Here is a 25,481-nt window from a genome sequence, read left to right as displayed (position 1 = left end):
TTTTAAATTAGATGATGTTCAAATACCAGGAGGGTGTACCTTGAGGATATCTCTTATAATTCCAAAGATTAAAGTTAGAAGTTCACTTTTTTACCATTGTTTTGTCCGAATTTCTACGTTGTTTTTGTTGTAGTCAAAGATGTTAAGGCTTATGGGTCTTTCTCTCACATTTTCATATAGAAAATGAAACACTCCCTTTTATTAAGCTGTTCTTATATTGCTAAAAATAAATACCTGGGACTGGGTAATTTACAAAGAAAAGAAGTTAATTGGCTTATGGTTCTGCAAGCTTTACAGGAGGCATGATGCTGGCATCTGCTGAGCTTCTGAGGAGTTCTCAGGAAGCTTACAATCATGGTGAAGGCACAGGGGTGCTCGCACATCACATGGAAAAAGCAGGAGCAAATGAGAGAGAGAGAGAGAGAGAGAGAGATGGTGAGGTGTCACACACTTTCAAACAACCAGATCTCATGAGAACTCACTCACTAAGCATCAAGCCATGAGGGATCTGCCCCCATGACCCAAACACCTCTCAGTAGGCCCCACCTCCAATATTGAGGATTACAATACAATCACATCCTCCCAACAGTACCCCAAGGTCTTTACTTGTTGCAGCACTAACTCAAAAGTCCAAAGTCCAAAGTCTCATCTGAGACAAGGCAAGTCCCTTCCACCTATGAGCCTGTAAAATAACAAAACAAGTGAGTCACTTCCAAGATACAATATAGGCATTAGTTAAATATTCCCATTCCAAAAGGGAGAAATCAGCCAAAAGAAAATGGCTACAGGGTCAGTAGAAGTCTGAAACCCAGCAGTGCAGTTATTAAATCTTAAAGCTGCAAAATAATTCTTGACTCCACGTCCCACATCCAGGGCACCCTGGTGAAGATGTGGGATTCCAAGGCCCTGGGCTGTACTTCCCCTGTGGCTTTGCAGAGTTCAGCCCCCAGAGCTGTTCTCACGGAGTTGGAGTTGCATGCCTGCAGCTTTTCCAGGAGCAGTGTGCAAGTTGCTAGTGGATATACTATTCTGGGGTAAGGAGAATGGTAGCCCCCTTCTCACAGCACCACCAGTCAGAGCTCCAGTGGGGACTCTGTTGGGGGGCTCCAACTACACGTTTTCCCTCCACACTGCCTTAGTAGAGGTTCTCTGTGAGGGCACCACCCCTACAGCAGGCTTCTGCCTGGGCACCCGGATTTTTTCATATATCCTCTGAAATTTAGGTGGAGGCCCAGCCTCGTTAACTCTTGCACTCTGTGCACACGCAGGCTTAAGACCATGGGGAAGCTGCCAAGACTTACTGCTTGCATTCTCCAAAGCGGTGGCTAGAGCTCTGCCTAGGCCCCTTGAGCTCTGCTTAGGGCTGGAGCAGCTGGGATATGGGAAGTGGTGTCTCAAGGCCGTGCAGGTCAGCAGGGCCCTGCACCAGGTCCACAAAACATTTCTTCCCTCCTAGTACTCTGGGCCTTTGATGGGAGGGGCTGCCATGGAGGTTTCTGAAATGCCTTCAAGGCCATTTCGCCACTGCCTTGGATATTAACACTTGGCTCGCTTTTAGTTATGCAAATTTCTCTAGCAAGTAGTTACTCCATGGCCTGCTTGAATTCTTCTGAAAAAGCTTTTTCTCTCTTTGCCACAGGGCTAGCTTGCAAACTTTTCAAATTTTATGCTCTGCTTCCCATTTAAATATAAATTCCAACTTAAAGTCGTTTATTTGCTCCCACATTGAGATGGGATGTTAGCAACAGCCAGGCCATATCATGAATGCTTTGCTGCTTAGAAATTTTTTCCACAAGATATCCTAAATCATCACTCTGACGTTCGAATTTTCACAGATTCCTAGGGCATGAGCAGAATGCAACCAAGTTCTTTGCTAAGGCATAACATGCATGACCTTTGCTCTAGCTCCCAATAAGTTCCTCATTTCCATCTGAGACTTTCTCAGCCTGGCCTTCACTTTCCATATCACTATCAGCATTTTGGTTACAACCGTTTAATCAGTCTCTAGGAAGTTCCAAACTTTTCCTTATCTTCCTGTCTTCTTCTGAGCCCTCCAAACTTTTCCAACCTCTGCCCATTACCCAGTTCCAAAGCTGCTTCCACATTTTCAGCTATCTTTATAACAAAGTCCCACTCCTCTATACCAATTTTCTGTATTAAGCCATTCTTCTACTGCTATAAAGAAATACCTGAGATTGAGTAATTTATAAAGAAAGTGGTTTAATTTGCTCATTGTTCTGCAGGCTTTACAGGAAGCATGGTGTTGGCATGTGCTCGGCTTCTGGGGAGGCCTCAGGAAGCTGACATTCATAACAGAAGGCAAAGGAGGAGCAGCCACGTCACATGACAAAAGCAGGAGAATGCAAATGGGGCAAGGTGCCACACACTTTGAAACAACTAGATGTCATGAGAAATCACTCACTATCATGATGTCAGCACCAAGCCATGAGGGATCTGCTCCCACGACCCAAACACCTCCCACCAGGCCCCACCTCCAACAATGAGGATTACAATTCAACATGAGATTTGGGTTAGGACAAATATTCAAACTGTATCATTCTTCTTCATCCTTTTATTAGGCAGTTTCCCTGACCATCAAAGAGCTTCTTAAGCAACTCCAAAATAATTTTATGATGGAGAGGTAAATAGATGTATGATTGATATTTGTTGGCTTAAGAAATGGTTTGATACATCAATAATTCATAACTAGGTCTCTAATAATTATATAATTTTTGTGTATGATGCAAAGCTAGGATGCCTCCCTCTTCTTAACGTGTCATCTCTCCTCCTGAAGGAACGTGGGGTGCTGGGAGTAACCCACGGTGTGATATTAAAGAACAATGAACCAAGGCAGGCAGATCACGAGGTCAGGAGATCGAGACCATCCTGGCTAACACAGTGAAATCCCGTCTCTACTAAAAATACAAAAAATTAGCCAGGTGCGGTGGCGGGTGCCTATAGTCCAAGCTACTCGGGAGGCTGAGGCAGGAGAATGGCGTGAACCCAGGAGGCGGAGTCTGCACTCCAGCCTGGGTGATAGAGCGAGACTCTGTCTAAAAAAAAAGGAACAATGAAAACTGGAGGACAATGTCAAGTGAACTAAAAAGCAAAAGCCAGGTGGAATATCAAGGCATGGATCAGAAGAGGCTATTCAGAGGTCAGAAAGGGAGGTGCCTGACAACAACCAAAGTATCCAAGAATCCAAACAAGACTGGCTATTTGAATTCCATGCACATGTGAGTGTGAAAGTGCTTAGGGGCTGAATGGAAAGGGCAATGATGAGAGAATTGCTGTAACCACCGAGGCAGAACTATGAGCTCATTTCATCCTGAGATTGTAGCCCATCTGGGGAAGTCAAAGAAACAAAATAAGTAGGACATTTTCTGAAGCCTACTTTAGCTGTTTATGAATCCTGCTTTTTATAAACATATTTAAATTTGCGGTAATTCTCTAGAAGCTGCTTTTGCTGTTCTCCAAAAGTGTGGTAGGTAGAAAGAACATTGAACTAGTAATAGGGAGACAGGTTCCAGGACTTGTCCTGATACTGATCTAGAATTTTTGATGAATATGCTAAATTCACTTCAACAAAATATACATTATGAAAGCTGTGTAAAAGGAACAGCACTAGGTAATGTGATGGATACAAAAATGATTAAGCTAAAATACCTCTCCTCTAAGAGCTCAGAAATTAAGTGTGGGAAATATTTATCCTCAAATGATAATGAGCCATAGTGTGATAAGAACTACAAGAGCATAAAGCACAGAGATAAAGAAATAAGAAAAAAATAATTTAGATGAAAGGCATCAGATATCTAAAACACTTTCTGTTGGAATAATAATTTGAGCAGAATTTTGAAAGATGGAAGGTATTTTGCTGGTCAGGCATGAGAAAATAGTGCACTTTAGAGAAACAAAACTGCACAAGCAAATGTACGGGGCAACAGTTTCAGTGAGACCTAAGTTCTGGTTTTGGTTTTGAGACAGAGGAGGGAGAAACATTGTGGAGATAAGATAGTAAATTCATGGGGAGTAAATCGCTGAATGCTTTGAATTTCCAGGTGGAGAAGATAATCTATTCTATAAGCAATGACAAGCTATCTATGCAATGACAAGCAATGACAATCTATTCTATAACCATTGACAAGCTTGTGAATATGACACATACAATAAAAATAATAACAACAACCAGTAACAACCCATGAATGTATTGCAGGGTCACAGGCTACAGGAATCAAGACATGCTTTTTCTGAACAAGGCAGGTGCAGTCAACCTAGAAAGGGAAGACGGTTAAACGAAACTTTATACAGGATCAATCAATAGGATTTGGCACAAAAATAATTAGAGGAGAGAAATGAAAATTTTGTGGACCGCATATAAAGTCTGTGTCTTTAAAACTATTTGTGGAGGGTATTGTTCCATCATGTATCTCAAGAATCAAGTTGGATTGAAGGAGAGGCTCTTGTGTGTGTCTCTACAATGAACTCTGTGTATTATTGGGTTTGTGTACAATTTTCTTTTGTAGTTTTCTGCTAAATATAAGAAATAAAATTTGCAAATTTCTGTGATAAATTAAAGGTTTAGACCATGATGATGTTCACGGATGCTTTCAATTCAAATATTCTAAGTATCATTTTTACTGTCATGCTATGTAGGAAGTCACTGAAAATACATCACCAACGTGTCCCAAAGGCCCTGTGGAAACCTTAAGTCATTTAATGAAGCCTAGAATTTCCTGGTTGTCTTATTTGATCTGATACTGCAGCAATCAAACTTGTAGCATTAAATAAACAGAAGTTATATGACATTGAATTTGGGAAATGTTAGATAAGCCCTTAAGTTTAACAGTGTTTTTCACTGGGAAAATACAATAATCAATATTAACAAACATATTGAGCATCTGTACTGAGTGCATCTAAAAAAACAAATAGAATGATGCTGAGTACCTTAGGTTTTCTTTGGGAAATTTGGAAAAAGTACAAGTAGACAATGTTTCAAACATTCTAAAGCAGTTTTAAATGATAATTATGGTCCTTTTTACCACCAACATTTATGATTCTCCCAATTTTTTAATTTTGTTGATAAGTTTCCTACTTTAAGAGGTTATAGTGGCTCATATTTATCAAGTTTTAACTGTTTCCTGTTTTTCTGTTGATTCAGTTACTGCTAAGTCTTAAGGTTCAATTTAGACTCCTTGTGGATCTAGGAACATAATGTAATGGAGCGTGAGGGCGACTACAAATAAACTAAAATCATAGATCCAAAGCTCATTCTGCCCATTGGTTTTGTAGGAAGGAGGGTTTTCTACATTGTTTTTAAATGTCAAGGTTCAGGGATGTCAGGTAGGTGTCTTTCATATCAGACCTTGAGAAAAAGTTTTAGTGCAGGTAGTTTATTTGAAATGGGACTGCAGGAGACACAGGAAAAGAAGAAAGCTAATCTAGGATGTGCTACTGAGGTTACCATTGCAGGCAACAGAAGCTCAATCTTGCTAGGGACATAGGGAGAAAAGAGAAAACACCTCAGAGTGGTTCCACCAAAGGAGCAAGGATGCAGAAATATTATTAATCTTCATTTGTCTATTTTGATTAATTATTGATCAAAGCCTGTTCCCAGGGGCACGAACTCCTGGCATTTCCAGCTGGACTCTGCCCTTTCAGGTCAAGCAGGCTCCTATGGCCAGAGAAAGTCCAGAGGCAGAGAGTCACAGGCGCTTACAGCAGAAAGCCTTTGGTCTATGTGGAAACGGTGGCTGCCATTGGGAAATGGGCAGAGGACCTTCTCGAGTCCTTGTGACTCCAAAACATATTTCAGCAAAGTTTGTTCTCTCGTAGGTCTTAGAATTTTGTTCACTATTCAATTTTATCTACCTGAGTTGCCTTCACTCTACTTCCCTTTGGACAAATAGTAATTTGCACCTAAATTTCAAATTAAAGACACTTCTTCTTAAGAAGGTAATATCCACGATAAAATTAAACAAGACAATTTAGCACCAACGTTTTAAGTATTTTTGAAATATTCACAACATGAAATTTATAATAGCATATCTCTCAGTATCTCACCTTTACTTTTTTCTCTGACTGAGAAAAGTCCAATCCAAATGCACTCCATTCTGGGCACTTTCAATAATTGGAACATTTCAGTTAGGAAAGCAATCATGATTTTCAGAAGACTCCATATAAAGCTTTTATGATTATTTAAATATTATCCATTACTATAAACACCAAAATATAAAAGCAATTAGATCTCTAAGTATGTTCACAGCAAAGGTGATTTTACTTTCTTAAGGGATTTGAGAGGTTTTAGGAAGGCTGTGGGAAATATGTTCAGAAACTGACCACCTACCCACCACCACCCGCTGCGATGCAGTACAGCAGAAGAAGGGACAGACAAATGATCTATTACTCCATACTCAAAGAGATATCTTTAGGGGAGCAGAGACTGAGAAAGGCTTTTGAAAATTCATGGAGTTTTAGTTCTTGTCCTTTCCAGAGATGTTAAATCCATTGAATATGGACTTCCACTCCCCTCTTTCTCATTTGCTACAGACAATACAAATTAATCCCAAAGATACGTTTCCAAACATTTTCTGTAAAGAGGTAGAAAATAAATAGTTTAAGCTTTGCAGCCATGTGGTTTCTGTCTATTCAACTTTGCTGTTGTAGTGCAAGGCAATTACAGACAATATATAAGGAAGTGATTGTGCTGTACTCCAGTAAAACTTTATTTATAGGCAGTGAAATTTGAATGTTATATAATGTTCTTGTGTCACACAGTATTCTTCTATTTATTTTTTCAACCATTTAACAATGTAAAAATTGTTCCTAGCTAATGTGCTATATAAAAATAGGTGGCAGTCTACATTCATCCCATGGACCATAGTATGCCAACCTCTGTCCTAGTATAGTCCCTTCATTTTGGAAACAAGAAAATAGGGTAAAAAAGGGTAAGCAACTTGCTTAAGAATACATGAATGTTTTGTGGCAGAGCCAGTTTGTGTCAAAATATCTTAAAGCTGGTCCATACTGGCTTCCCTTTAATGATAAGTACCAAGCAACATACTCCCCTTTACTTTGATTAATACATTACTGAAAAGGATCAGACACATATCGAAATGAACTTTCTCCTGGATCCTTTTGAGATATACCTATATTATTTAAATGCTGCAATATAGAAGTAGATGAATTACATACACATATATACATGGAATTTTTAATTAATTACTTTTTAAATAGCACATAATATTCCAAATAGAAGATATAAGATATAAGCATATATTTTATAAAGCAGATATAAGAAATGGTCAATACTTCTGTCTTCAGTGCTAATTTAATCATTAATGTTTTAAAGACTCACAAGCAATATCTACATGGGAAATTGAGCTTTAATAGCAATACTAGTATTTGAAATATATACATAATGAGATACCGTTCAGCCTTTAAAAAGAAGGAAATCCTGCCATTTGTGACAACATGGATGAACCTGGAAGATATGACATTAAGTAAAACAAGCCAGGCACAGAAAAACAAATACTGCATGATCTCACTTATATGTGAAATCTAAAAACAGTGAACTCATACAAGAGTACAATGTTAATTACCAGGAGCTGGGTGGGGGGAATCAGGATGATAGGGAGATGCTGGTCAAAGGATACAAAATTTCAGTTAGATAGGAGGAATAAGTTCAAGAGATCTGCTGTACAATATGGTGGCGATAGTTAATAACAATGTATTATATACTTGAAAATGGCTAAGAAAGTATATTTTAAGTGTTCTTACTACAAAAAATAAGTATGTAAGGTAATGCATGTATTAATTAGCTCAGGCTAACCATGCTGCAATGTATGCATATTTCAAAATATGTTGTATACCATAAATATATACGATGTTTAGTTGTCAAAACATAAAGACTAACAAGGAATATCTACATGAGAAATTTAGCTTTATTAGCAACGCTGTTATTGGAAATACTGTTGTCATTTAAATTATATTTCATTTTACCACAAATATACACCTGCACTTTAAAAGTGAACCAATTCCAATATTCGCAACCAAAAAACATTCATAACTCACAAATGAAGTATAATATATTCAGAGAACAGATTGAATTTTAAAAGACAAGGAAATATAGAAGGCCTATTATAATTAAACCATTATTCCTCAGAAATATTCCAAAAGATGAAATAATAGTCATCAAAGTTCTACCTGAGACCAAGAAATATTTTGGAAAAATTTTATTGATTCTTCATCACCAAAGGAGCACCCTTGATGGTGGAAGACACCCCCGTTCTTATGAGTTTAGTATTTTCACGGACAAAATTACGTGGACGGACTGGCATGTTGTCATGTGTCTTGTGAGTAGCATCAATTTTGGCTTTTGCATTTTTTGGTGGCACGGTAGTTGGAGATAATCCATTGATCTCATACTTCCAGTACATTTCTTCTGTCTGGATACAAAGAGGGAGAAATTTTCATTTGAAATATCCAGGGACTTCAAAACATGTAGGGAAAAGTTCACTATAATTAACATCTTCTGTTCTCCATGTAGACTATGGGAAAGGTACAAAACTGAAACCACTTAGAGGGACAATTAATGTGGAAAATAAAGAAAGTATTTCACTTTATGAATTAAGAATTATTTACCAAAAAATCTCTCAGAGATTCTCCCTGTAAACTAGACATCCATCTGATAATAAGGCAAAGCAATCTATTTGGTTTGCGTAAGACTGTTGTACAGTATGAACCCCAACTAATGGAAATAGTACCTTCCAAGATAAACACATTCATGAGAATTTAAGTATAACCATAGAAATGACTGGTAAAATATATTTAGTTGCTTTGAAGATTATGAAAGTACATAGTATGTATAACCATTTATTTATTTATTTATTTTTATTTTTTATTTTTTAGACAGGGTCTCACTCTGTCACCCAGGCTGGAGTGTAGTGGCACGATCTTGGCTCACTGCAATCTCCATCTCCCAGGTTCAAGCAATTCTTGTGTCTCAGCCTTCCGAGTAGCTGGATTTACAGGCATGTGCCACGACACCCAGCTAATTTTTGTATTTTTAGTAGAGACGGGGTATCTCCACATTGGCCAGGCTGGTCTCAAAATCCTGACCTCAGATCATCCACCCTCCTTGGCCTCCCAAAGTGCTCAGATTACAGGCATGAGCCACCGCACCCAGCCCATAGTATGTATAACCATTTTAATATACCAAAAATGATGTAAGATCATTGCTGACAAATCACCATCTAAATCCAAGTGAGTAGAATTTATACAGTGATTTATTTAAACATTCTTCATTTCTTCTGCATATATGTTTATGTTTATACTGAAGTCTCATTCCTTGTGCAGAACTTCCTGAAACCACCTGTGTTTATGCTGGTGTCCTCTTAACACTAAGTTTTACACCACGTATACTCAGAAAACTCATTCAGAATAGGTCCAGACAAAGTGAATATTGCAATGCCCTGAGCTTTATATGTAGTGTGATACCTGTCAATTAATATTAAGTGCAAGAATGTCTTGCACAACTGTCATAGCCTCATCTTAATCATATCTGGCCCATTTATCTAGTGTTTGTAATAATTATGTATTCAGAATCAGTGTGTCAAAAGCGGACCAAACCAAGGAGCATAATATGACTGGGTAAAACAACATTTTACTTCGTATAAGGATGTTTAATTTGAAAAACAAAGCTATATTTTAGTGATTGTGCATATACATATATTTTCCAGTACATTGACCCACTCGATGGGTAAAAATTAGTGAGCTAAATGAAGAGACCTACACCATGCCTGGCATTTGATACTAATGCCTGAGTTACTGAAGGGCCCTGGGCCCATGGCCAGCATTTAGTGGGTACACATGAATAAGCTATATGAAGGGATCTATAACCTTATTCAGCACTTAGTGGGTACAAATGAGAGCTAAAAGTAGGGACTTGTACCTTCACCTTCGCCAAGACACTTTGAAAATAATTACTTTTAAAAACATTGTTTTAAAGTCCCAATTATATTTATTGAAATTCAATTAAGATTTAAATTTTACAATAAGTGATGCTGAGTGTGTGTGTGCTTGTGTGTGTGTGCTTTGTGTGTGTGTATGGAAGTTGTTCATACTCTTCATTCCAAAAAGCTATACAACATTAATAGGCTTATTTTATGAAATAAAGATTGAACATTATAGTTGTTTTACACATAGCTAAATTTCTTCAGTCTAACCATAAATAAAAGCAACTATCCATGTATATTTAAAAAAATTTAAAGATATAACTTTATAGCTTCTGTCCCCAATCTCCCCTTGAAAATATAAATACAAAACAGAAGTTAAAATAATATAAGAATACGTTAATACTTCCATATTACTAACATCTCATAGAATTACCACACTGATTTTTCACAAAAGAATGCCAAATTGACAATTATACTTCTCAACTATTTATTTAAAGAAATTTAAAAAAATAAACAGATGAAACTTCCACATTTAGGTTGTGTCTCTGTGTTCTGAAAAGAGATCACCCAAAGTCCGTGATCTCATGGACTGAATAACCAAAGCTGTATACATATTTTTATTTCCCAAGTTTCCATTAAGAAAGCTGTATACTTAAGGCATAGTTCTATGAATGTAAACAACTGATAATTATCCATTAGCAGATGTGGTCTGTGTCCACCCACAACCCTCAGGTGTTTTCATATCACTGCCTGCTTCAACTTTCAATTGTAAGATTGAAAGTTGAAAATATCTTACAATTGAAAGTTATCTTTAGCCTAAAAGTCCTTACTATAAAATATGTGTGAAACTTCATAGATCAATTTTGTACCTCTTTGGCTCAAATTGTTCAGAAACCCCAGAAGGCTTCTCTACTGGTGCTAGAGTTTGAACAATCTCTGAGAGCATTCTTCAATCAATGATTGGAATAGTGGCAGTTACTGTATACGTAACCAAACTTTCTTAACCTCTCAGGTGTGAAAACTCTGAGGTATGTGTTCCACGCCATTTCCCAGAGATCTTCCACAGGATTCATTTCCAGTTGCTCACTGTGGCAGATGCCTGGATAAAGTACCCGTTATTGATTTCTTCCCCTTCCCTATCTCACATCCTGTCTTCCCTACATCTGCTAATTGAGATCACATAGCAAATATGCTACTTGGATTTCAATCCTTATTTCAAGATCTGCATCTGAGGAAATACAAACCAAGATATTTACAATGCCATTTCCCACAATTTCATGCTAATGATCTGTTCCTTTAAAAGCAAACACAAATTATCAATGTCTGGTTATGTCTCTAGTTATAACAGGTATATCTGTATATAAATATTACTTATATGAATACTATATTACTTATATATTATAAATGAAATCACAATCATATATAATATTATGTATTATATGTTACTGTGTAATATATATGAATAATTTATATAAGTATAAAGATAAATCATCATATATTTTATGTTAGATAATTCTGATAATCTTCACATTTTCATAAGCTAAGATTTATCATATCCACAAGGGAAAGTTGAGCAGATTTACTACTCTCTTTGAGTAGCACCGCTTTTTGTAAAACAGACTAAATATGTAAACTTTGGTCTCAAAGTCTCAAAGCTAGCGCTATATATCTTGTTTACTAGTGGGAAAAGACAGCTTTTAATAATTTTAAATTTGATTTAATGGAATGGGAAATTATGAAACTTGTGAACAAGATTATTGAGGTTTGTTTGGGCTAATATTTAATTAACACGTTCTTTCAAATCATCATTTTTATTTCCAAGTGAGGCAAAATGAAGACAATATAGTTGCAAACATTGACTTCATGCTTAAAATCATTCATTTAAAAAAGATGATAATGCAAATAATATTTTTTATTTAGATAATGCTTTAATGATTTAATGGTTCCATTTATATAAAGTTCTAGAAATTACAAGATTAGTGGTTGTCAGGGGTAGGGCAAGAATTACAGTGTTGGATATGCTTAGCACAATGTAACCCTTTATACAGAAGGTGGGGAAGAGAGTGGGCATATAGGTGAAGCAGAATTGGCCATAACTTGTTGAATGTTCATACTGGATTATTAGTGCATGGTGATTAATTATGCTCTCTATTTCTACAGATATTTGGAATTTTCAATAATAAAAGTAGAATTAAGAAAATCATGATTTCTTAAACATTTCAAACTCAATTTTCCCTACATAAACTGTATCAAATTGTAGCACTTCAGGCTAAAAATGGCATATTCTCTGTTGTTCCCATGTAACAACTTGTTCCCTCACATAAAATCTTTAATTGCACTGCCAGTAATTTGTCAAATCAACACAGAGAAATCAGGCATAGGTTTTATTGGTAAAGCCTTCTGTTAATTGCAGAACTGTCTACTGTATGCTAGATAAAATGAATATAATTTTAATTTGAAAATATTTTTAAAGATGCCATTTAATCCCCTTAAAGCAAACTGAAGCAAGTACAATATGATCACTTTAAATTATGTATCAAGGCTGCTCACGCCTGTAATCCCAGGACTTTGGGAGGCCAAGGCAGGTGGATCATGAGGTCAGGAGATCGAGACCATCCTGGCTAACATGGTGAAACCACATCTCTACTAAAAATACAAAAAAGTAGTTGGGCGTGGTTGCAGGCGCCTGTAGTCCCTGCTACTCGGGAGGCTGAGGCAAGAGAATGGCGTGAACCCGGTAGGCGGAGCCTGCAGTGAGCCGAGATCGCGCCACTGCACTCCAGCCTGGGCAACAGAGTGAGACTCTGTCTCAGGAAAAAAAAAAAATTATGTATCAATGTAGGCAACAAGGTATGTGCAAAATGTCAACAAAGGCTTTTTCTTCTTACTACCTAGATTGTAAGGACTCTTAGAAAGATGAAAAGAATGGAAATAACTTCCTCAAACAATATTCAACGTTTTGTCTCTGTTCACTAAAACAATAAATTTTTTTCTGCCTATGGCACTGGCTAATTATTGCTTGATTGAGAAATCTAGAAATCGCTTTTGTACCAGGAGTTGTGTGTATACGACAATATGCTTATGTGCCAATGCTACTGAAAGTAGACAGCGGTAATAGATATCTTTTTAGAAATAGTTTGAAAGTTGTATTTAGCCTGAAAGCTCTTACTATAAAATATGTGTGAAACTTTACAGATCAACTTTGGTTACTGAATAAATGTTCAAAATTGTATTTACCTTAACTGTTAATAAAATGATGACTTTAACAGATGATTACTGACTCACATCATTTTTTTTCAATTCAAAATAAATGTTATATTTTGTTCCGTTTTTTTATGTTAGACTTCAACATCTTGCCAATACTCTGCCTTAATTAAGGGCTCCAAAATCCCTATCTCAAATAACCTAAAGTTTATGAAGTCCTTGAATAGGTAAGTTACAGAAAGTGATACATAACTATACAAATCACTTTACAGTCATTATTTGTCTCTTCTACAGTTCCTTAATATGGAATGAAAGTATTTTTTTTTAACTTTCCTCTAGTGTTGACAAATATTTGTTATATACTATACTTAAAATTCTGCTCTTGGACAAAAGAAAAGTAAACCAAGATGCAGCAGTTGAGATAAGTTGATTTTTGCACAGCAAAATTGTTATTCTTTATCTGTCACCATTTAGTAAAACCTTTTCTTGCTAGTTTATTTAGTGTCTTTAGTCGCATCAAACATCCTTGACTATTGTCTTTATAGAACTCACCTGTATTACTAATGTTGCTTTATATTTCCTACAGTACATTTTAGGTTTAAATCCTACAGTGATGAGAGTTCCATTTGTGTTAAAAGGAAGAAGTTCTCCAGCCTGAGGTTTTACAAAAAACTCCAGATCACTGCCAGGTAGGAAGTGTGCGGTGAATGGCTCAGAATTTCTGGAACAAAAGTACAAAATTCATCTTAGTAAATTTCATCATTACTTCATTCTCTCTGTGAGAACTTGATGAGTAGAATTTGAATCCTGCTGCAATAGGCCTGGTTAACATTAATGCTGAATGCTTACCAAATAATAGCGAGGAGGCATTTTTTAAAAAAAATTACTGAAGTCATTCTTCTCAGGGTGACAAAATGAAATTCTAAAGATTTTTAAAATCATATCTTATACTTATAATGCACAAAGAGGCTGGGCATGGTGGCTCATGCCTATAATCCCAGCACTTTGGGAGGCCAAGGCAGGTGGATCACCTGAGGTCAGGAGTTGGAGACCAGCCTGACCAACATGGTGAAACCCCATCTCTACTAAAAATACAAAAATTAGCCAGGCACAGTGATGTGCGCCTGTAAATCCCAGCTACTCAGGAGGCTGAGGCAGGAGAATCGCTTGAACCTGGGAGGTGGAGGTTGCAGTGAGCTGAGATCATGCCATTGCACTCCAGCCTGGGCAACAGAGTAAGACACAGCGCGGTGGCTCACGTCTGTAATTCCAGCATTTTGGGAGGCCAAGGCGGGTGGTTCACCTGAGGTCAGGAGTTCCAGACCAGCCTGGCCAACAGGGTGAAAACCCATCTCTACTAAAAAATACAAAAAATTAGCCGGGCATGGTGGCTCACGCCTGTAATCTCAGTTACTAGGGAGGCTGAGACAGGAGAATCGCTTGAACCCGGGAGGCAGAGGTTGCAGTGAGCCGCGATAGCACCATTGCACTCCAGCTGGGGCAACAAGAGTGAAACTCCATCTCTAAATAATATATTATTTTTTTGTGCATTATTATATGCACAAAGAAAAAAATGTTGAATCTATGAAAATTGGAACTATTCAATGTCCTTAATGGAAATTTAGGCATTTGTAAATTAATCCATATATAAAATGACTGACCAGCAAAGCTATCATAATACCTTTTGTTTCTGTTTCTATTCCATGGTGATATTTACTCATCTTCCCTTTAGCTTTTCACTTGCTGAGTGAAATGAAAGCACTTTATAATTTCATTAAACATTCTTGGGCCTGAAAACGGGTTGTTATGATCTGAAGTGAATTCAGTGACATTTAAGATTCAAGTGACTATCTTTATGTCAAGGTTGACTATACTTGAGGTAAGGACTGAAAAATAATTGGAAGAATTTCTTGGTAGAATACAGAAGAAGAGTGGAACACTGCACGGAAGTTTTGAGAAATTTAAAACTCAAATTGACAGGAGTGATACTCATAAAAGGCCAAGTTCAGCCTCCAAAAACAGATTCAACAGTGAAACAAGGAGAGGATGCAGAAAGGATTCAGGCTGGAACTCACTGATCTATTCAGCAAATATGTATTGAGTATCATAACAGAAGGTTTGAGAACATGGACTGTGGATTAGAACCATAGCTTTATTTAGATGGATGACTTCGGGCAATTTACTTAACCTTTCCCTACTTTAGTGTTGACATCTGTTAAATTGTTAATAGTCACTGCAAAGCCATTAGATTAGTGCCTGACACACAAAAAGTGCATTATAAGGACTAGCCAATAATACTTTAGTCATCATTATTGCTGTTGCTTTTATTTTAAAATATTTTATTACCAGTGCTAGGCTATGATGAATGATACAATGAATGAGAATGAATAAGACAGGGCACCTAAGGGAATTATATCAATAAAATGGCAGAACAGAAACTCCCAGACCTTCCTTCCACAAATGAAGACACAAATTCAACAACAGTCCCTTTTGTGAGAAATCCAGAAACCAGTTAAAAGGCTTTTGTAGCACAGTAGAGCATAAATTTTGCAATCTACCCATCTGACAAAGGGCTAATATCCAGAATTTATGAAGAACTTAAACAAATTTGCAAGAAAAAATCAAACAACCCCATCAAAAGGTGGGCGAAGGATATGAACAGACACTTCTTAAAAGAAGACATTTATGCAGCCAACAGACACATGAAAAAATGCTCATCATCACTGGCCATCAGAGAAATGCAAATCAAAACCATAACGAGATACCATCTCACACCAGTTAGAATAGCGATCATCAAAAAGTCAGGAAACAACAGGTGCTGGAGAGGATGTGGAAAAATAGGAACACTTTTACACTGTTGGTGGGAGTGTAAACTAGTTCAACCATTGTGGAGGACAGTGTGGTGATTCCTCAAGGATCTAGAATTAGAAATGCCATTTGACCCAGCCATCCCATTATTGGGTATATACCCAAAGGATTATAAATCATGCTGCTATAAGGACACATGTACACTTATGTTTATTGCGGCACTATTCACAATAGCAAAGACTTGGAGCCAACCCAAATGTCCATCAATGATAGACTGGATTAAGAAAATGTGGCACATATACACCATGGAATACTATGCAGTCATTAAAAAGGATGAGTTCATGTCCTTTGTAGGGACACGGATGAAGCTAGAAACCATCATTCTCAGCAAACTATTGGAAGGACAGAAAACCAAACACTGCATGTTCTCACTCATAGGTGGGAATTGAACAATGAGAACACTTGGACACAGGAAGGGGAACATCACACACCAAGGCCTGTCGTGGGGTAGGGGGATGGGGGAGGGATAGCATTAAGAGATATACCTAATGTAAATGATGAGTTAATGGGTGCACCACACCAACATGGCACATGTATACATATGTAACAAACCTGCACGTTGTGCACATGTACCCTAGAACTTAAAGGCCATTATCCCTCCTGCTGGCACAGTGCCACATAATTGGCAAGAAATGCTCAGCTTCTGGCTTCTCTGTAGGGAAGGAAAAAGAAGGCTGGACCAGACATCCAATGTTCTGACTTTACAGGAGAGTGAGGCTGCTCAAGGGGCTGGCTTCTGATTTGCCTGTCTTAGAATGCTGATGGAACTTAGCATGCTCTAGATTTCTGAGGACTACTAAGAACAAAAAAAGGCTGAGTGGTGTGCTGCTGCTTCAGAGGACTAATGGTACAGCAGACAGACACCAGAAGGAACAAGAGACTATAACTTTCTGAAAAAAGAAATAAACCAATACATCTCTCTAAATAGAAATATACATGAACAAGTCCAGAAAAGATACATCCACATAAAAGGTTTGCAAGGCCTCCAGAATCTCTAGCCAGGATGATTGGTGAAAATCTTCCCAGTAGAAAGCCAGCCTGTGAAGACTAAGCGAGACACCACGAACAAGCCCACAGCTTGCCTCTGCCTCCACAGAAGTGTCCATAGTTGGCTCCTGCAGCTGAGTGTGTGTACATTGCTGGCTCTAGCCTCATTGCTGCCTGCCCTGGCCTCTTGCTTCTTGACCCAGAGTCAAGACTAAGGATCTCAAGGGTCTTTACAGCCACCATGGGCATCCCATATCTCTTACAACCATGGATCATGTCCTTAATGGAAATTTAGGCATTTGTAAATTAATCCGTATATAAAATGACTGACCAGCAAAGCTATCATAATACCTTTTGTTTCTGTTTCTATTCCATGGCGATATTTACTCATCTTCCCTTTAGCTTTTCACTTGCTGAGTGAAATGAAAGCACTTTATAATTTCATTAAACATTCTTGGGCCTGAAAATGGGTTGTTATGATCTGAAGTGAATTGAGTGACATTTAAGATTCAAGTGACTATCTTTATGTCAAGGTTGACTATACTTGAGATAAGGACTGCAAAATAATTTGAAGAATTTCTTGGTAGAATACAGAAGAAGAAGAAGAATACCGCATGGAAGTTTTGAGAAATTTAAAACTCAAATTGACAGGAGTGATACTCATAAAAGGCCAAGTTCAGCCTCCAAAAACAGATTCAACCATGGATCATACAGTTGCTGATGTTACAGACTCTAGCTGCCTGAGCCAAAGCAACATTAATCTCTCACAGCCTGAAGCTACTGCATGCCACCACACTTAGAACACTACAGAACTAGACCCAGTGCCACAACACACCCCAATGTGCCCTGTTCCCCTAAAGGTGAAAGTTTTTACTTACTGAAGCCAATTCATAAAGTCTGGAAAAGATAACTTCTTTAAATGAGCAAACTTCTTAGCAAGGCTAGAAAGATCATGAAGAATCAGGGAAATATTACACCACCAAAGAAACAAAATACTTCACTTTCAACAATGGATAGATCATCCAGATTAGATATCAATAAACAAACATTGGATTTGAACTACACTTTAGATAAATGTACATAACAGCTATATACAGAACATTCTATCCAACAGCAGCAGAATATACTCTTCTCAAGGGCCACATAATATTTTTCAGGGTGGATCATATGTTAAGCAACAAAACAAGTCAGCAAATTTTAGAACATTGAAATTATATCAAGTATCCTTACTAACCACAGCGGTATGAAACTGAGAATCTGTAACAGGTGAAATTTAGGAAAATTCACAAATACATGGAAATTAACATGCACCTGAACAACCAATAGGTCAAATAGGAAATCAAAAGGCGTATTAGAAAATATCTTGTTCCCATAACTGCGTGTGCTCTCCCCTCCCATTCTCTTTCCGCCATCTTTCCGCACTGCCACAATGGTGCTCATGAATGTCCTGGCTGATGCTCTCAAAAGTATCAACATGCCGAAAAGAAAGGCAAACGCCAGGTTCTTATTAGGTCATGCTCCAAAGTCATCATCCAGCTTCTCAGTGTGATGATGAAGTGTGGTTACATTGGCAAATTTGAAATCACTGATGATCACAGAGCTGGAAAAATTGTTGTAAACCTCACAGGCAGGCTAAACAAGTGTGGAGTGATCAGCCCAGATTTGATGTGCAACTCAGAGGTCTAGAAAAACGGCAGAATAATCTGATTCCATTCTGCCAGTTTGGTTTCATTATACTGACAACCTCAGCTGGCATCATGGACCATGAAGAAGCAAGATGAAAACACACAGGAGTGAAAATCCTGGGATTCTTTTTCTAGAGATGTAATACATATTTACAAATAAAATGCCTCATGGAAAAAAAAAGAAAATATATTGAGACAAATGGAAATGAAAACACAACAAAACAAAACTTAATGGGATGCAGCAAAAGCAGTATTAAGAGGAAATCTTATAATGATAAATATCTACATTAAAAAAAGGCAGATCTCAAAATAAGCCACTTATATGAACTAGAAAAAGGACAAACTAAACCCAAAGTTAGCAGAAGGGAGAAAATAATAAAAAATAAGAGCAGAAATAAATAAAATAGAGAATAGAAAAGTCATAGAAATTTGACAAAACAAAGAGTCTTTTAAAAATAAATTTTAAATTGACAAACCATGAGTGAGATTAAGATAAAAAGAGAATACGCCAATAAATCAAATAAAAAATAAAGGGGGAGACATTTCAATTGATTTCTCAGAAATATAAAGGAACATAATGACTATTATGAACAATTATCTGTAAGCAAATTGGAAAACTGAGAAGGAAATGTATATATTTCTAGAAACATATAACCTACCAAGATTGAACTAATAAGGAATAGAATGCTTGAAGGGGCCAATTTTAAAAAAGATTGTAGCATTAATTAAAAGCTTCCCAACAAAGAAAAGTTCAGTACCAGATGGCTTCATGGCTAAATTCTACTAAATATTCAAAGAAGATTTAATACCAGTCCTTATTAAACTCTTCCAAAAGATAAAATGTCATTTTATGAGGCCAGGATCACCCTGATACCAAAACCATACAAAGACAACAAGAGAAAAAAAAACTACAGACCAATATATCTGATGAACATGGAAGCAAAAATCATCAATACAGTACTAGTAAACCATTTCTGCCAATACATTAAAAGGCTCTTCACCATAATCAAGTGGGACTTATCCTTGAGATGCATGTTTTGTTTAGCATATGCAAATCAATCAACGTGATATACCAAATTAAAAGAATGAAAGATAAAGCTACATGATCATCCCAATGGATGCTGAATAAGCATTTGGTAAAGTTCAACATCATTTCATGATAAACTCTCAACAAATTAAGTTTAGAAGGAAATTTCCTCTCCATGATAAAGGCCATTTATGAAAAGGCTACTGCTAACATCATAATCGATGGAGAAAAACTGAAAGCTTTTCCTCTAAGGTCTGGTACAAGGAGAAAATGCCCCCTCTTTGCATGTCTATGTAACATACTAGAAATATCAGCAAGAGCAATCAAGCGAGTAAAAGAAATAAAAGGCACCCAAATCAGAAAGGAAGAAATACTATCATCTATCCCTATCTGCAGAGGATGTGTTCCTATATGTAGAAAACTGTAAAGATTACACACACACACAGGCACGCATGCAAAAACCTGTTAGAACTAATACATAATCTCAGTAACACTGACATTGATGGATGAAAAATCAACATACAAAACACAGTAGCATTTATATATTCTAACAATAAACTCTCCCAAGAAGAAATCAAGAAAGTAATCCAATTTATATAAGCATTAAAAAGAATAAAATTCTTAGAAATAAATTTAGCCAAGGAAATAAAAGATCTATACACTGAAAACTGTAAAATTTGATTTAAAATATTGACAAAAACACAAATGGGAAAATACCTTGTTTTCATGAGATTGAACAATTAACATTGTTAAAATGTCCATACTACCCAATGTGATCTACCAATTTAATACTATCTATAAAAATTCTAGTGTTATATTTTAAATAGTAATCTCTAAACACTTCAACTAGCCAGAGCAATTCTGAGCAAAAAGAAAAAAGCTGGTAGCATCCCACTACCTAATATCAAAATATATTACAAACCTACAGTAATTAAAATAGTATGTTACTGTCATAAAAACAGACACATAGGCCAATAGAACAGAATAGAGAGCCAAGAAATAAACCTAAGCATATGCTGTCAAGTAATTTTTGACAATGGCATCAAGAACACACAATTTTAAAAGGTTAGTGTCTTCAATAAATGATGTTGGGAAACCTCAATATCTATACTGAAATAAATAAAGTTGGACCTTTATCATCTATATTTTGGTCAATGATGAACTGTATATACAATGGTTGTTCCATATGATTTTAATACTGTAGGTTTACTGTACCTTTTCTGTGTTTAGGTATACAAATATTTGCCATTGTGTTGCAGGTGCCTTCATTATTCAGTATAGTAACATCCTGTGCTGGTTCGTAGCCTAGAAGCAATAGGCAATGCCATACAGCCTAGGTGTGCAGTACGCTGTACCATCTAGGTTTGTGTAAATGCACTCTATGATGTGTGCAAAATGATGGAATCACCTAAGGATGCATTTCTCAGAACATATCTTTGTCATTAAGTGATGCATGACTGTACATACAAAAGAAGGAATCATAGTAAATGAATGTATGTATATATGCACAAAATAGAATTGCCATACTATGTCAGAATATCACACAACACTCGCAGAAATTTATCAATCATCAAAAAATGTTGCCCTAAATTAGTTTCCCAAATATTCACCAAGATGTTCTAAATCCACAAAATTTTTAATGAGTATAAATTCACATCAAGTTTTCTTTATATGCCATCATTTTTTTAAAAGAAAGTAGCTTTATTGTTATTGTTAGAAATAAATGGAGACTCAGCTGTGGTATAAAAGTGTTAATGAATTAGAGAGGGTTTAAACAATGTGGGCAGCATGATTCACTAAAGACTTCTTAAATTATATGTATTTAGGTGTGTGTATATATATATATATATATATACACACACATATACATGCCTATATACACACAAACCCAGCCCTACAATTAGTTTTCTTAATGAAAATGCTCATCTACAGAAGATTTTCATTTTATAACAAGATAATTTCTATGTAGCATGATCCCAAATGACTATTCCAAAATATGATTAGCTTATATTACTAGGAAACCATTTGTTTCTAATTCCTATACTCTACCAGAATTGAGTTGGACTTAGTGGCCAAGAGATGGTGGATTTCTCATTTCCTAAGATTTACATTACAGTTTTTTGTGTAATTCATAATGCTCATTCATATAAAAATAATTTTTACATGTTATCACAAAGGGCAGACATTAGTAAAAAATAGGATATTCAGAAAAATAAGGATTTTATATTTCTCAAAAGTTTTACTTATTGCTAATCACTTATATGCACATAAAATATTTTAGGAATAGGTAACCTATTTTGATACTTTGAACTCTGTTATGTTTTTATACTGATTCTTCAGAATACTTTGTATTATTATGTTTAAAATTACCCCTGGATACACTAACGCTTTACATATTTAATTTAGGAAACAAAGCAGCTACCACCATGGGGTTTGTCATGCATCTTTGTCCTTCTTTCCTCTCCTTGTATGCCCAGCACACAAGAAAAATGTATAGTCACTAGGACAGGGGATCGTTCCTTTTCAGAACTTATTTTACTCTTGATTCCTTAAAGAAAAAGGAAATATTACTGGGTTCATGAGGAACCAGTCAAATCCTGAATATAATTAGGTCTGCCTGTTTTCCTATCCTATTTTTTTCATATACTCCCCTCCAGTTCCCTAGATCTTCAAGATAACTTGAAATTTCTAATACCTACCTAGGTGAAGCCTCCCAAGGGCTGGTAAATAAGCTAGAAATATTCAGTAGCTTATTTACATCACTGAATCCTCTAAAAAAAAGTTTAAAACAGACTTAATGTAAGGAAGCAGGTAGTTTCCATTTGCTATAGAAAATAAACCCATGCAAAGACTGGGAACCAACCCAAATGTCCATCAATAATAGACTGGATAAAGAAAATGTGGCACATATCAACCATGGAATACTACACAACCATAAAAAAGGATGAGTTCATGTCCTTTGCAGGGACATGAATGAAGATAGAAACCATCATTCTTAGCAAAATACAAAGAGAGAAAACCAAACATCTCAAGTTCTCACTCATAAGTGGGAGGTGAACAATGAGAACACATGGACACAGGGAGGGGAACATCACACACTGGGGCCTGCTGGGGGGTGGGGGGCTGGGGGAGGGATAGCGTTAGGAGAAATACCTAATGTAAATGATGAGTTGATGGGTGCAGCAAACCAACATGGCACATGTATATCTATGTAACAAACCTGCACGTTGTGCACATGTACCCTAGAACTTAAAGTATAATTTTAAAAAAGAAAATAAACCATGAAGAGAAAGTAAATTCACCTTCTTCTGTAACTTGGTTATGTTACCCATCATGATCCGATCCTTCCCACCCAAAGACTTGCAGCTGATGACAATACCCAGGAGGAATCTGGACAAAATTTTTTGACTTAGAAGAAGCTAAAAACATTCAAGTTAGCATACTCCACTGTGGCAAGCCTGCACATTCTTTAACAATTTTCCCATAGAAAGGTGGGATCTATGTTCACTTTCTTAAATCAAGGCCAATATAGTGACCCCTTTGTAACCAATAAAATGTGACTAGAGTGATTGTTGTTGAACTTGTGTGCATAGGTCAGAAAATGCCATGCATCTTCTACGTGCTTCTCTCGGAATATGCTCTCTATGGAAAATCAATCACAATGTACAAATTCAACTATCTGGGGCATCCATTAAAGAGTGACTACGTGGAGGCACTATGAGTCAACATCCAAAATAAATATCTCCAGTTATAAAAGTAAGTTATTTTGATCATCCAGCTGTGTAAAACCTTCAGATGACTGTAGACATGGTCAACATGTGATTTCAACCACAGGAGTGACCCTATGTTATTAAAATGTATCTCAAATCTGCACATTAGAAGCACTTATGGGGGATAATTCCATTTGCTATTGAATCTTTAAAAAAATCACTCTCCAGCATCAATATTATAAAGGATATATAATTATGCCCTTAGAACAAAAATAGAAGAAAATCAAAATCTATACTTTAGAAAATACCTTATTGAGATTTTCAGATTTATCCCTAATTCTAAGTAGTTCATTCAATATAACAGTCATCAGGGTTTAATACAGAAGAGTCAGGGTTTGTTTTTTTTATATTTTGAATGTGTTTTTCATACATAATTGTATATCACAGAATTTCTGACAACTGCATTTATCCACTAGAAAAATGTTTATTGCAATCTAATGAACTAAGTCTACTGTATATTTCTGTAGAAACTGCCCTTGAACTTAATGCTTGCAGAAATATATCAGAATAGAAGAAACAGACTACTTCTAATTTTAAACCAAACATCTAACAGAATCTTAGTAATATTAATTAAAAATAAACCTGGACTAATCTGATTGTAGTACCACATCAGCAAGATGGCTGACTAGAGTTGCCTGGTTCTCAATCTCTGGGTTTTAAAACATAGGAGACTTAATATCAAAAACATTTACTCTCCCAATATTAGGTTTTGGATAACTGATCAGGTTGATCAAAGGTATGAAAAAATACATAATAACAATACCATTTATTGAATATTTAAAAGTTCTTGGCATTGTGTTGAGTAATTTATATACATTGCATTATTTGTTCTCATGGCAACACTATGGGTTATATTTTATCTCCACTTTATAAATGAGGAAATGGAAGCTCGGAGGAACAAAAATATATAGCTAAAAGTCCCACAGGTATTTAGTGGTTAAGCAAAAAATTGTTTCTCATTCTGTTTGACTATGAAACCAATTTTTTTCACAAGAGTATCATATTTTCAAACTGTAAGAGAAATTCCAGGTCATATAGTCCAATATCCACCTGATGTTAGTTTCTTCTACATTACAGGTACTTCTCTGACTTAACATTTAAAACTCTCTAGCAAAGTGGAACATTCTGATCCCCAAAACTATCGCTAAATTTAACTGACTTTACCTCCTTAAAGCCTCTCCAATCTGTCTACTTTCCCTCTCCACTCGCCCTGCAAAAAGCTCAAGCAACCTTCAGACAACAGCATTAGCCAACTAACTAATCTACCTCCATTCACTCTTACTCTTTTTGCATTTGTTTTTTACACATTTCAGCTAAATATTCTTTTTCAAATATATCACTCTGCTGATGTAATGACTTTTTAGTCTTTTTTGGATAAACAGCAAACATCTTGCCATAGCCTATAAGAACAGTAACTGTTAGGTGCTGGTTTGCTCAGATCTGTCCCAGTTTACCTTGTTGCCAAGCCTAATTATTAATTATCCTCTTTCATTCTCAAAAGGTTCAAGTTTGGACAGTGAATTTTGTGTTTATCCTAACTATAAAGCTTTGCATCACCTGGCACAAGTGATTATACATTTAACTGTTCACCACTCATTTTGACCATAAAGCTGGACAACTGTTACAAACAACCATTTAAGCCCTCGAGAAATGGACCAAATATACAAAGCTAACAGGTGCTTATTCTTGAAAACTACTGAACTTCGGGTAAGGATAGTGTAAAAAGTCACATGCAAAAGACTACATATTATGTAATTTCATTTATTTGAAATATCAGAAAGGGCAAAACTATAGAGACAAAGCAAATCAGTGGTTGACTGAGACTGGTAATGAGTATGGGAGTTGACTGCAAAAGGGTTTGAGGGAAATGTGGAGGGAAATAGAAAAGTTCTATATCTGGAATGTGGTTATGACTGCAAATCCTATACTTAAAAACTATTAAAATGTACGTTTACAATGAATGAATTTTATGTTATGTATGCTGTAC

General features: G+C 36.3%; 1 protein-coding gene and 1 pseudogene across 1 annotated transcript in view; one reads left to right on the top strand and one right to left on the bottom strand.

Annotated features, from left to right (window-relative positions):
- Positions 1 to 7,901: 7,901 nt before the first annotated feature.
- The window catches only part of CFAP47 (cilia and flagella associated protein 47), a 458,984-nt gene continuing 441,404 nt past the window's right edge, over positions 7,902 to 25,481 (bottom strand). The window contains exons 63-64 of the mRNA XM_054473062.2: positions 13,710 to 13,878; positions 7,902 to 8,444 (exon numbers count right to left, since the gene is read on the bottom strand). Coding sequence (XP_054329037.1) covers positions 8,232 to 8,444; positions 13,710 to 13,878 — 382 coding nt within the window. The 3' untranslated portion in view covers positions 7,902 to 8,231. The remainder of the gene's footprint in view (positions 8,445 to 13,709; positions 13,879 to 25,481) is intronic.
- Positions 18,442 to 18,832, top strand: LOC129025304 (small ribosomal subunit protein uS8-like; annotated as a pseudogene).

Source organism: Pongo pygmaeus, chromosome X (genome assembly GCF_028885625.2).
Source record: "Pongo pygmaeus isolate AG05252 chromosome X, NHGRI_mPonPyg2-v2.0_pri, whole genome shotgun sequence".
Lineage (NCBI taxonomy): Eukaryota > Metazoa > Chordata > Mammalia > Primates > Hominidae > Pongo > Pongo pygmaeus.
The sequence above is the reverse complement of the archived record's forward strand: the minus strand, read 5'-3'. Positions and strand labels throughout refer to the sequence as shown.